Below are 13777 nucleotides of genomic sequence, written 5' to 3'. Positions count from 1 at the left end.
TCAGGACCTCAGCCTCCCGAATCCTCTGCCAAGGGTAATAATTATTTGCCAGTCGGCCAACAAACCATATTCTCCTTCTGCAATTAGAACGTCACACCAACACACAAAACAGTCATTGGAAGCCAGACTGTTGGAAGCCAGGAGGAGAAGAGAAGGCTGGAGTGATCTATTGAGAAGTATTTTCTGTAAAATGTTGAGAAAGTAATGCATGCAAAGAAAAGCACTTCAGCAGAAAGTTAGTGTTTAGTAAGAATATTTATTTAAAAATCAGTAGTTTAATACAGAAATAGTCATCTATAATATGGATTACCAGACAATCAGAACTTCAGTCAGGCTTTCATCTGATTTACCACCGATTCCAAAAATACAATATATTTTTTCCCCCATAAATGAAGTTAGGCAAAGAAAATATACACTAGAAAAGCAAATATTGTACACTGACACAAAATAGAGAACAAGTCAATATCTGAAGGCATCGCACAAATTCCAAGAAATCAGTGAACGTTTTTAAGGCAATTTTGTACAGTTATTTTCATAGATTTTCTTTTTCCAAAACACCCAATTATAACAAAAAGAACTGGTGCATCTCATGTAAAACTGTACATGCAAACATAGTGCACGTTAAAAGTAGATATGATGAGCATACAATATATTATTTGTATATCTTTAGTAAACAAAGATCACGTGTGTCAACTCACATGGTCTGTTAAACTCTGGCGGCAAACACACACACACACACACACACACACACACACACACACACACACACACACACACACACACACACACACACACACACACACACACACACACACACACACACACACACACACACACACACACACACACACACACACACACACACGGCTTGGCAAGCAGATGGAAAGAGTTGTGGCACTAGCAAAGCAGTGAAAGAAAATAATGATCCTTTCCATAGTAGTGTGAACTGAGAAAGCACTAAGAAATGACAATGTCAGTAGTCCACGATGGTGACCATGGTCTCAGCGGTATGTGTGTCTGTGTGTGAGCGGTGTTCGTGTGCGTGTGCCTGTGTATATGCACGCGCACACGTGTGTATCCACACTGTGTCAGTAGCCTGTGGGTGGTTAATGGGAGCCTATAACGATCTCTAGACTGTGACCCAAAGTCCTAATGATACCTCCTGCTCTGCTCTGCTACAAGCCCAGTGGGAGACTGCAGCACAGACAAGCTGGGTTTCAAATAACACACTAGCTGTTCCCCACATAATGCATTTATTTTGACAAGAGCCACGTGGTGCACTATATGGATTTCGCTAGGGTTTCATATGATACACAGACTCAAGGCTAGGCTACAACTACAGATGCAGAGAGCCAATTATGGAAGGCTTTCAAATTTGTGAGAAAAACACGACAAAAGAAGACATCAGTGAAAGTTGTGAGTAAAGAAAAATACAGTGTGTGTCTACTGTATGTCTTTTTTTAAACAAGGCAGAGGTTTCTTATCAAATATATGTTGTGTAAAATGTATGGGTTAAAATGACAGACTGTCATGTTGAATATACCGAGTGAGGTTATTCTCTTTCTAGGCTAGCCAACATCTCTCTGTATAGGTTTGGCACTGTGTTGACTCAGGCATGTAGCACTAATGCCCGTACTCTTCTGACATCAGAGGGTTGACCTGTTTGTCTACTTCTGTCCAGGGTCGTTCCACCTCAAAACACACAAGAAAGAGGATATATATTGGCATTTTCACACTTCGTGTTCAAATCAATTACGTTTATCAAAGATGATTTGGATATGAAGCACGAAAATGCTAATATAGGTACTATTGACTTGCATTGGATTTGTGCGACAAATACTAAAAAGTTATAATTCAAAACAGTGGCCAGGTGAACAAAACCAAAGAATGGGATGCTGTCGTACTTTGTCCATAGACTGCCTACAGGGTACGGAAACCAATATGTAATTTTGTAATTTGGGTGAACTATTCCTTTAACATTGACATAGAATGATGAAATGACATGGAACGACCCTCTAATGACATAACCCACTGGGCTGTATCCCCCTCTCTCACTCCTCTCTCATCCCATTCTCCTCCTGCCATGCCAAATATTATTGGCTTGGAGTCGATCCTATTTAAGCATTGAAACACAGTCTATTGCACTCTGTGAGGCAGCGTCCACAGAGCTGCAGTGAGGCAGGAGGAGGAATTACACAGAGAGAGAAACAGAGGTGTTGCTATGTGGTTGAAGTGTGGCAAAGGGCATCGGTCTATCAGTAATGATATGGCAACAGACAGACAGGTAACAGACCGACAGTGGCACACACATGAAAATGGCAACAACTGGCAACAACTGCGAAACACATAAATGTGGTGTTGCAATGTCTGTTAATTAGATAAGGAATATTGATTGATATGTAACCAATCAAGTTATCAATTACACACCACCTCCATACAAGCACTAGCTAATAGTTATATTATGATAATAATTATTAGTATTATTAATAATTAAAAGGCAGATGATATAAACTCTAAGCCCATTAAGACAGCAGATTGAAGAGGATACCCTGGCTGTAAGAAGTAAGAGAGGGTTGACTGTGTATAATGGTTATGGGCCAGGAGTTTTTCCTCGGTGAGGAAAAACTCCTAGCCCTCAGTGGGTATTTGTTAATTGGTTTATGGGATGAGAATTACAATATTTAGGAAGAACACGTTGTCATGACAACCACCAGACACCATCATCTAGGGCCAACACATTCAGGGCTTAACATTATAACAATTAAATAATATTACATATTTATTGGCACAACTCAAAACAATAAAATTACCTTAACAAGGCAACTTAAAACAATATACTTAAGAATATCAGCTTCCAAGGCAAACAAGCGGTTAAGAGCATTGGGTCAGTAACCGAAAGGTCGCTGGTTCGAATCTCTGAGCCGACTCGGTGAAAAATCTGTCGACATGCCCTTGAGCAAGGCACTTAACCCTAATTGCTCCTGTAAGTCGCTCTGGATAAGAGCGTCTGATAAATGACTCAAATGTAAATGTAATAATAACACAAAAGAACAAGAACCAAACAGAAGGAAAGCATTTGTGTTACTGTTTTTGACCACTGGGCTTCTGCTGTTGTCTCAAACTGGATCTGAGAGCAGGTGTTGTTATTTAAATGGATTGGAAGGGAATATGCTGTTGGTTGAGTCACTGTTGTTCTCGACACAGTGAGAAAACCCGTGGGCACTCGCAGCGTGGCTGGCATGGGCACCCTATCGCCAAGGCAGTTTAAAAAGGAGCAGAATGCGCTTCAACAACAGAGTTAAAAGTTAAAAACATGGAACCCCAAAGCCTGAGAGCAGTGACAGGCAGGGAAGTGTAGGACCACAATGCATGCTCTGACGATACACTCATGCAAACGGACACATAGTATAGTACAGTACAATACAGTGGCTACTTGGACCTGCACTGTTGCAACCTCAACCTGACTCCCGTGGCAAAGACAACACGCTGCGAGATAGAGAGAATATCGATTGATATTCCAAAGTTTCATACTGAAAGAAGTACGAATATTATATAAAAGTGTCCAATGATAAAAAATCATTATCATTAACATGTACTGTAAACATTGAGTGAGAGTTGGAAGAATAGAGAGACAGAGTAGAGAGAGAGATAGAAAGAGACCAGAGATAGAGTAGAGAGAGATAGAAAGAGATAGAGGGAGAGAGAAGGAAATACATTTCCAGTACAACAGTCAAGTGATTCCACATCCAGAGACAATAGAACCTTTTCGCCACTCTGCTCCTGAAAAGGCCAGTCCCCAGGAAATTCCTTCCTATCCTCCTTTCATTCTTCCTTCCACCATTCATCCTTTCCTTAACTCTGCTATTCCATGCCAGGTGAGCTGGGAAGACCAGACTCTGTCTATCTGTGTCCCAGAGAGTGTCTCCATTTGCCGATATACAGAAAGTCCAGACAGAGGAACGCTTGACAATGAAAGTAAACATGCCCTTATTGACTCCATCTGCCCGTTCCAAAGTAGAACCGCTCAGTAAAAACATTCTGCCAGTCAGTCAGTCTCCATTAGTGCAATGAGAGAGAGAGCGAGAAAGCCAAGAAGGCCTCTCCTATCACTGAGTGATGCAGAGAGGAGAGAGACAAAGAAATATTTGAAGAGGTGTTGTTTGAGACCATGGGGCATCTCCGCACCCTTCAGATCTGCGTCTGCAGGGGGTGTCCTGGGGGGGTATTTAATGGGTGTCCATCGGGGCTCTGGACAGGGTACCCTGGGGGTGTGTAGGGAGGGGGTGTGGGCAAGGGCTTGATGCCTCTGGTCCTCATGTAGGAGAGGAACTGGTCAGGGATCTCAGCCAGGACATCCTTGGCTAGACGGGCCATACTCAGGATGTGGTTCCCTGTCCGGTCAATGTAGTCTCTGAACGGGACAAACTGGATGACAAGAGAAAGACAAAAACAGGGCTGGAATTAGTGACAGTACAGTTAATATATAGGTTTGTTTAGCAACTAAATGCTGAATCCTAACTGGAAAACCGACAGAGAGAAGAAATGGAGCTGGAGAAATATACTCTAATATATACTAAAAATGTACAAAAATAAAAGTATAGGCAATATATAGTAGGTGTTAGGCCATTATGTATGAATTCTGCAAAATACTTCCAAAGACCTTTGAAAAATCTATGTTGAGACTTTTTGGACCCACAGTACAAGTAAAGCATTAATTTATTCATAACAGTTGGCAAATTCAGAGCGAGGTGAAAGAGGCCTAGCTAATCAGCTATCAAAAGCCTGTCGTTTCCCTCGTCTCTTGTTGCTATGTACAGTGCATTGCTAGCGAACGCTCAGTCGCTTTCATATCTGAACTAATGAGGCTGGGGGCAGAGACAGTTTTATCACAGACGTGTCTTTCATAGGGGTCCTGCCTGTCTGTGTGTAGAGGCAGCTAACTATCCAGACTGACAGATTGTGAGGGTGTGAGTGGGCTAGAAAGAGCAGAACGGACCTCTTTCTAGCCCACTCACACCCTGTGTGTGTGTGTGTGTGTGTGTGTGTGTGTAGACCTCCTAGCCAGGTCCACAGCAGAGCAGCCTTGATGTTCTCTCTGTGTTAACAAGGCTCACTAATGAGCAGGGGGAGCGTAATGATCTAGCCCTCTATCATATCATCCACACAGAAGGAGGGAGGTGAGGGAAGATGGAAAGAGGAGGATGAGAAGGAGGAGGAAGAAGAGGAGGAGGGAGGGAAGTAAAGAGGGAGGAAGAGAGGAGCCCCTTCTGTTGTCCAACAGAGCAGGGGAAGCCCTGATAGGAAACGGTGCCTAATAGGCTATTATCATATAATGGTGGCTAACCATTTGGAATAGCATGGAGGCTAGCCATTTGGCACAATAGCATAGCATGGAGGCTAGCCACATCAGGGCTCATGTAGCCTGGAGGCTAGCCACATCAGGGCTAATGTAGAATGGAGGCAAGCCACATCAGGGCTAATGTAGAAAGGAGGCAAGCCACATCAGGGCTTATGTAGCATGGAGGCTAGCCACATCAGGGCTAATGTAGAATGGAGGCAAGCCACATCAGGGCTAATGTAGAATGGAGGCTAGCCACATAAGGGGTTATGCAGAATGGAGGCAAGCCACATCAGGGCTAATGTAGAATGGAGGCAAGCCACATCAGGGCTGGGGTAATGTCCTGTGGGCAGATTCTGTGTGTAGACAGGACTGAATGGGATGCGTCACAGGTTATTTGGATGTATCAGGATTTGGGCGAAGGCTGTGCTTAAACTTCTTCGCCTCGAGTGCTTCGTGCATGTGCCCACACGGATAGGAAGGGGGGGGGGGGGGGGGCTTTGGCTGAGAATTTCCTTTTGCGAGGGTGGAGACTTCGATTATGCCGAAACTCTCAATTTCTAACACGTATGATCACAGAAGTTAATCAAGCAGCTGACCAAATTATGCAAGATTTGACCTCTTGGTTAACAGAGATTAGGAAAACCCTCTGCGGGGTTTCTGTCCATCTGGCCTGATGAAGGAAAGCAGAGCAGGTGGGAAGGATCTGAAGTCAGACGAGATGTCTGTCTGTCTAACGACACAGATGTTAACTCTAATGTACAAGCTACTACTATCTGTGTAAAGGTCTTTTTTGTGCTTTTTATGTACGATTCTGTTGATTCCCCCGTTCGGATTTCCTTCCCAATTTGTTTTCTAGTACTTCTAGTATCTAGATTCTACTTCCATTGATCATCCTTATGTGCATATAAACAGTGTGTTGTAGCATCTGTCCGTAGCCCTGACTGTTCTGTGCTATGCTATGCAATCAAGTGTATTTGTCACAAAGTGGGGCCAGATGGATGCAGACAGGTTCTTTGTTTGTGAGGCGTATTCTAATGCTCCCAAAACCCTACCTACTTGACTCCATGCATCTGGCAGCCTAGCAGTGGAACAAACAGAAGGAACACGGCGTACCTGAACAATGTCCCTTTCCGCATATCTTCCTCTCGACGAGATCCTCACTTCATCCCCGTCCAACTCGATCATCGCTGAGGAGAAACATGATACTGTAGTCATCATCTGCTCAGTGGAGTGTGTGTGTGTGTGTGTGTGTGTGTGTGTGTGTGTGTGTGTGTGTGTGTGTGTGTGTATGTGTGCGTGCGTGTGTGATGAGTGTGCGCATACGCAGGTACGTGCATTTGTGCATCTGTGTGTGTGTTACCATCAAATTCTGCTGGTCCCACCCCTACGATGATAATCGACATGGGAAGACACGATGCCTGGATAGGACACGAGGAAACAAAGTTGAGTCCCATATTCTCCCCATTATGTCTGTGACATAACGTTGAGTCTGTCACACAGTATAAATATTCATAGGATTCTGTCAGACAGTCTGAGAAATGAGTTTTATGAGTGATGTTGACTGAGAACCTATACAGCCTACAGCCTATACAATAAAGTTGATTCACCCCAAGCTGTGTCTGTGTGTGTAACTATTCATGGCGTGTGTCTGTGAGATGTAGCATCTTCCTGAGGGCTGCGTGGGACAGGAACACCTCTCGGAAGTTGGGGATGAGAAAATAAATAAATAAAAGTCCCTCAACTCACACTCCCTAAACACTTGTGTGTGTGTATGTTTGTCTGTGTGTGTGTGTGTGTGTGTTTGTGCCATAACCCCGCCCCTGCTCTCTCCATCTTTATGAGTGATGAGTTAGTTTGACTGAGGTGTTACCCCAGGGCTGTAGAATGATGAGATAGTTTGACTGAGGTGTTTCCCCAGGGCTGTAGAATGATGAGTTAGTTTGACTGAGGTGTTACCCCAGGGCTGTAGAATGATGAGTTAGTTTGACTGAGGTGTTTCCCCAGGGCTGTAGAATGATGAGTTAGTTTGACTGAGGTGTTACCCCAGGGCTGTAGAATGATGAGTTAGTTTGACTGAGGTGTTACCCCAGGGCTGTAGAATGATGAGTTAGTTTGACTGAGGTGTTACCCCAGGGCTGTAGAATGATGAGTTAGTTTGATTGAGGTGTTACCCCAGGGCGGTAGAATGATGAGTTAGTTTGACTGAGGTGTTACCTCAGGGCGGCAGAATGATGAGTTAGTTTGACTGAGGTGTTACCCCAGGGCGGTAGAATGATGAGTTAGTTTGACTGAGGAGTTACCCCAGGGCTGTAGAATGATGAGTTAGTTTGACTGAGGTGTTACCCCAGGGCGGTAGAATGATGAGTTAGTTTGACTGAGGTGTTACCCCAGGGCGGTAGAATGATGAGTTAGTTTGACTGAGGTGTTACCCCAGGGCTGTAGAATGATGAGCTAGTTTGACTGAGGTGTTACCCCAGGGCTGTAGAATGATGAGTTAGTTTGACTGAGGTGTTACCCCAGGGCTGTAGAATGATGAGTTTTTCAGAATGTCTTGTTTACTTGTTTATCTAGGAACTGATCCCAAGTCAGCCTTTACCTCTCCCTATATATATATCTAGTGACTGGGGCCGGGATTCAATCAGATCGTGGAAAATTCAGATCAGATTTGGAAAATTGTCCATTTAAAGGTCATTCCGATTGAGCCGACATATGCAGGGTTTACCGTGAATGTGGTCTTCGCCAAAGTGGGAACATTGCTTAGCAGTTGTTGTTGTTCTTACGTTGACGATGGACTCCTTGGTCTGGGCCATGTCTGAGATGACTCCATCTGTGATGATGAGAAGGACGAAGTACTGAGAGCCATCATTCACTGACGCAGCATACCTACAGACAGGAGAGATAAACACAGAGTACATAGGTGAGCCACACAAGTGTTTATATTATCCATAAAAACCTACATTATACAATTGTCTTTATTTCCTACAGATGTAACCTTTCAAACCCGGCATGAACTGGCGGGGTAGTGATATTATTTTACACAACATGGGCCCTGGCCTCTGACTGCTTCCTGTGCTTCTCAAACACACGTAAGGTGTGAGGAGAGACAGAACATCAGATGCTTGCAGCGTCGGATACAGAGACGAAGACAGAGAAGTCAATTGAACAGTTATTAAACTGCGAGGAGCGTGAGGCAAGGCAGAGAAGGAACGGAGTGGTTATTATTAAAACGTGGGGGCGAGTGGCACACGGCGAAACGAGGAGATGAGACAGAGTAGATGAGAGGAAAGGAGGGAGGGGGTAAGGTAGTGTTCTAGGATGGCACAAATGATTGTGGATTCTGAAAGCCACACACAAATTTTGCACTGGGTTGTCACCCCTCAACTCAATATTTCTACCTTGGCTTCCGAGCAACAACCAATAGGTACACACACATGCATGTGGACGCGCGCACACACACACACACACACACACACACACACACACACACACACACACACACACACACACACACACACACACACACACACACACACACACACACACACACACACACACACACACACACACACACAAATCTGTTAATCTCAAGTCTTCTGACAGCACCTTTACTTCATTAAGGAAAACTCATTAAGGCTTAAGGTGTGTGTGTGTGTGTGTGTGGGGGGGGGGGGGACTGTGTAGTCATTGTTCACTCACACAAACAACATGTTTACAGGTTAACTAAAGAACAGAACGTGACAAAAGTTTAAAAAAAAAACTTTTATGTAACAGCTCAGAAGCACCTTCTATGGGACTCAATTAACGTTAAAGTTCTACAGTGGACTGTTGTCACACTGATTATTTGTGAGATTATCTCTGTGAGCTGTGCTTGTGAGCTGAGTAGCATAGTCACACTTAAGAACTGAAGAATCTCGGTTAAGTGTCCGTTAGTCTGACCGTGTGGCCGAAACACTGTCACCAACTTATACTCAGCATAATACTCTGTGAGTTATGTACCGAAACATCTACTTGCACTTATAAAAGTTGATCCATCTCAGTTAACTCTCTGTTAGTCAGCAGACTTCCTCTGTCGTCCTTTCTGCTCTCAGGGAAACGACTCAATCGCAACACACAGCCTGCGTCGTGAATGGCTCATTGGAACGCAGTGGACAGTGAATCGATACACACCTTCAGGCCATCTTAGTTAGTATTGATCTACTCAGGACTCAGGAATCATGACATATGGCTCTATATAGACATATGGCTCTCTCATGCCTGGGAGATTTAGGTGTGCATTGGTAGGAATGTGATCTGAAATGTATTGAAGGAAGACCTGTAGATGTCGCCCTCTGTTTTTATCACCCTGCTATGTGTATGCAGTCAGTTCAGGGAGTGAATCTAAAGACTCCACAATAGAAAACCGCGGGTAATATCATTTTCAAATCATAAATTGAATTTCAATTTGGTTCACAGATTCACTGAAATGAATCGAAAACTGAAGTGACCTTAAAGCTGTTTCAAGTCCAGCTGTGTTCCTCATAGCCCCCTTACCTGGCCACATGGTTGATGACAGGAGAAAAGTTGGTTGGGCCGTAGAGGCAGACAGACTTCAGGCTCTGGTAATATGCCTCCATCACTCCATCTATACCTGCACAGTATGGGTTTTGGGGGTTGCCATTCTGGAAGACACAAAAAGAGAAGGAGGGTAGTTAAACATCTTTCATCAATCCCAGTTTTTCTAAAAAGAAAAATGTATGATCTTTCTAATTAAATTCTGAAGCAGGGGAATGAAGTAGGAGAACTAGGAAAGAAGAGACGGAGAGGAGGATAAATACACAGCTTTCATCAATACAACTTTAGGCCCAGTCAGAGATATGGGAAATCCCTGCTGAGCATGCTGGAGGCATGTTCCTGTCTGAGTGGTATCCTACTGTTTACAGTACTCTGTAAAGCTGAAGACGGAAGGAGAGCGAGGGGGAGGGAGGGCATGGGAGGGAGGGCTGTCTGTGATCAATGTTTTTCTTTACAGAGAGGACAGTTACTGTTCTCCTTGGCAGTCATAGAGCTCAGTGGTAGTATTTTTTTTTTAGGACTTGGCATCTAAGCCTCTACAATACAGCCACTAAGTAGACATTGGAACTTTGATCCTGCCTGGAGTGCCAGATAGGTGGAGTTTGCTTAGGGTTTTGCCGCTCTTTCACTTGTCTAATTGCTTACGTTTCGTTTGGTGCATCTGCAGCTTTTAACCAGATATAAACAAAACAAACCCGTAACCACGGCAAACGGATTAAGTACATGTGCTCCATGCAGGGAGAAAACCCACAATTTAACCAACCGAGCCAGGACTGAACAACTCTGGTGTTGGGGTACCCGTCCAACCTCTCTGAAGCCAAGAGCAGGGATTATCTTATCAGGGTTTAGGGGGTTAGAGGTCAGGGGTTAGAGGTCACTCACCAGGGCGAACTCATGTGAGACCCGTCCGTCGGGGGGCAGCTTGGCTCCGAAGCCCAAAGCAGGGAACATCTTATCACTGTCGTAGTCCTGGATGATCTCCCCTACAGCCTTCAGGGCCATGGCGTAGGCATTCATCTGGTAAGGACTCATGTAGTGGAGGGAGGTGGGCTGGGCTGGGTTGCCTGGGAAACAGGTACAGTAATGGTAAATAATGGGACAGTAATAACAAGGTACAATAATGGAACAACAGAGCCAGATATAGAAAGGAACGGCTGTGTCTCAAATCTAACTCCATTCCCCATTTAGTGCACTGCTAGCCCATGCTGTTTATGGTAGAAAGTGGTGCATTATATGTGGAATACAGTGTTATCTGAATTTTGCCCATACTTTTGCCCAGAAAGGTAGTTGAGTGTTCAACCAAAAGGCTGATATTTTTAGACAGCATAATACACCATTTCACCTTAGACCGTGTTAGATCTCTTTCCCTGCCTTTCCCTCTATTTAAGACTCTGGGTAGTGGGTACAGTATGAGTGACATGCATAACTACATGACCAACATGAGCAGGAGAATAATTTCACTTTATAGCACACTGGCTGTAGTGGTTATGAGTATAGTGACATGAACTTTAGATCTTTAAAACGGCCCTATTGGACACACATCCATAACATCAGCTCCTGCACATCATATATTGGACCTCGTCAAATAAAAACAAGGAAGCAATAACCCTACGCTCATGAGTTATCAGTGGGTCTAAGTTTGAATTGAACCATCTGCTGTTATCTAAGAGATATGGTAGTCCCAGTCAACCTCACTATAACGTCTAAGAGACGGGTCATTTCCTTCCAGCCTTGCTATAACAGGTACACATTAAAATATACAAGAGAGGCACATTCATTCCTGTTATCACCACTAAGCTATCATCTCTTTCACAGCATTAGGTTTTAGCCTGCCCTACAATAATGGAGTAGGGCTAGTACAGATCACCCCATATGCATACATTTAAACAGCCCTGGTCGAGCATTACGAGAAGTGTTGAGTGTGTGTGTGAGTTGCTCACCGTTTGAAGCGGTGAAATCAATTGCCACTGTGAAATTAATCTGGGTCCTGGAAGGTAAAAGCAAGACTCATTATTAATTTACCACACGGTAGCACACACACACACACACACACACACACACACACACACACACACACACACACACACACACACACACACACACACACACACACACACACACACACACACACACACACACCATAAACCATTGGCTTAATGAACTTTAGTAAACACAATAATGTTCTGATTATCATAGCTCAAGCAAGCAGGCAAGTTGAAACCACTCCTTGCCCTTGGTGCCTGAAGAAACAAAATCTAATTTAAATAGAGAACTTTCTAATCCCAAGAAGTCAAGACAAAAAACAGGTTCAACAGATGAGCGCACACAGTGCTGATGTGTGCTGTGTGTGCCGTGCGCTGTAGCTCACACATCCTCTTGTCCTCTCCACCACCTCCTGTATTTGAATAGATCAGGTACTATAAGGAACCATTGGACTTGTCACCCTGTGACGCAATGTGGAGTGCACTGCACAGCCCGCAGACACATGTTAGTGCAGCAGACCTGAAGAAGCTTGTTTACTCATTGTGAGGGAGGGGGAGAACCAGACCAGGGGTTCTGTGCTCTCCTCTCCCCAGCTCTGAGCCACTCTGCCTGTGTTGGCTGTGGTTCAGGTCAGGCTAGGAGCCATGAGGCGGGTATGGATGGATAGGGCCCTGGTCGGGCTTTGCGCTACTCTCTAGTACACTCAGACACACACAGCCTGGGTCTACTGCTGGGAGAGGAAGGGGTGGGTGGGGAGTGATGCCTGAAGTACGGCACTGTCGCCTCATGTTAGGGCAGATAGAGTCTGGGAGGGGAGGAGGGGAGAGGGAGGATGAGAGGAGGGAGGAATAAGGAAGGAGCAGAGGGATGCTTGCATCATTCCCCCCAAGTTAAATCACAAATGTAGTGTTAAATCACTCATTTACGCTTCGTTTTGCATGCATGCTAAGAATGTGTTTGAGCCCATTTCTTATTATATATATTTTTTTCAACCCAATTTCGTGATATCCAATTGGTAGTTACAGTCTTGTCCCATCGTTGCAACTCTCGCACGGACTCGGGAGAGGCGAATGTTGAGAGCCATGCGTCCTCTGAAACACGACCCCCACCATGCCGCACTGCTTCTCGACACATTGCTCGCTTAACCCGGAAGCCATTGAGCGCATTTCTTAAAGAATATTTGTGTAGGAGTAAAAAGTTCCATCTGCTAGTGTAAGTCAATGTGCACATTATACTGGGCTATCCTGCATCAAACATATCATGTTTTAACTTCACTGAATTGTAATGTAACTCATGTTACATTAATTCAACAATTTTTTTCCCTCAGTACAATTCAGTGCCAAGATGTACCACTCAATATTTAAGAGCATTGGTATGCTGCAGAAGTCAGTGGAGAGGAGACCGTTTAATATTCAGAGAAAGGAACAGGGAGTCAAGTATTCAAGGAGAAGAGGAGGTGAGACAGTGGTGTATTGGAGTCATATCTGGTCCAGCTCTCTGTGCCAAGAGGGAGACAGACAGACTGGCCCACCAGCCTGAATTATGGATCTCTCCTCAAACACACACACACACTGAGAGTTTCCACCTCGCTCAGAGTGTGAGGACAGCCAGAAACAGGGGAAGGAGATGGATAAAGAGAGAAAAAAAAGAGGAGTAGAGAAATGTATCCTAGTCTGAAATGAAATATTACTCAGTCATTTCCATATAACTCAGAGACTGTAAATCAGTGGAGATACAATCTAATTATTCCCATTACAATGCAGAGGACTCTCGCTAAAGGTCAGCTGAAGCTTCTGCACCAATCACCGATGAGTGTGCACAGTGAGGTAAGAGTGAAACATCACCCCATTGGCTCCAGGTGTTGCCCCTGGCGATGCATGTTCCAGGAAAACTAGCCAGCCC

General features: G+C 44.4%; 1 protein-coding gene across 2 annotated transcripts in view; it reads right to left on the bottom strand.

Annotated features, from left to right (window-relative positions):
• Window positions 1–236: 236 nt before the first annotated feature.
• Window positions 237–13777, bottom strand: part of LOC139378762 (copine-8) — a 109512-nt gene continuing 95971 nt past the window's right edge. For both annotated transcript variants that reach the window (XM_071121239.1, XM_071121240.1), the window contains 7 exons: window positions 11833–11879; window positions 10775–10956; window positions 9872–9999; window positions 8122–8224; window positions 6702–6759; window positions 6455–6528; window positions 237–4425 (listed from right to left, as the gene is read on the bottom strand). In XM_071121239.1, coding sequence (XP_070977340.1) covers window positions 4189–4425; window positions 6455–6528; window positions 6702–6759; window positions 8122–8224; window positions 9872–9999; window positions 10775–10956; window positions 11833–11879 — 829 coding nt within the window. In that variant the 3' untranslated portion in view covers window positions 237–4188. The remainder of the gene's footprint in view (window positions 4426–6454; window positions 6529–6701; window positions 6760–8121; window positions 8225–9871; window positions 10000–10774; window positions 10957–11832; window positions 11880–13777) is intronic.

This window comes from Oncorhynchus clarkii, chromosome 21 (genome assembly GCF_045791955.1).
Source record: "Oncorhynchus clarkii lewisi isolate Uvic-CL-2024 chromosome 21, UVic_Ocla_1.0, whole genome shotgun sequence".
NCBI classification, from domain to species: domain Eukaryota; kingdom Metazoa; phylum Chordata; class Actinopteri; order Salmoniformes; family Salmonidae; genus Oncorhynchus; species Oncorhynchus clarkii.
Note: the sequence above shows the minus strand (reverse complement) of the source record. Positions and strands in the feature narration are given on the sequence as shown.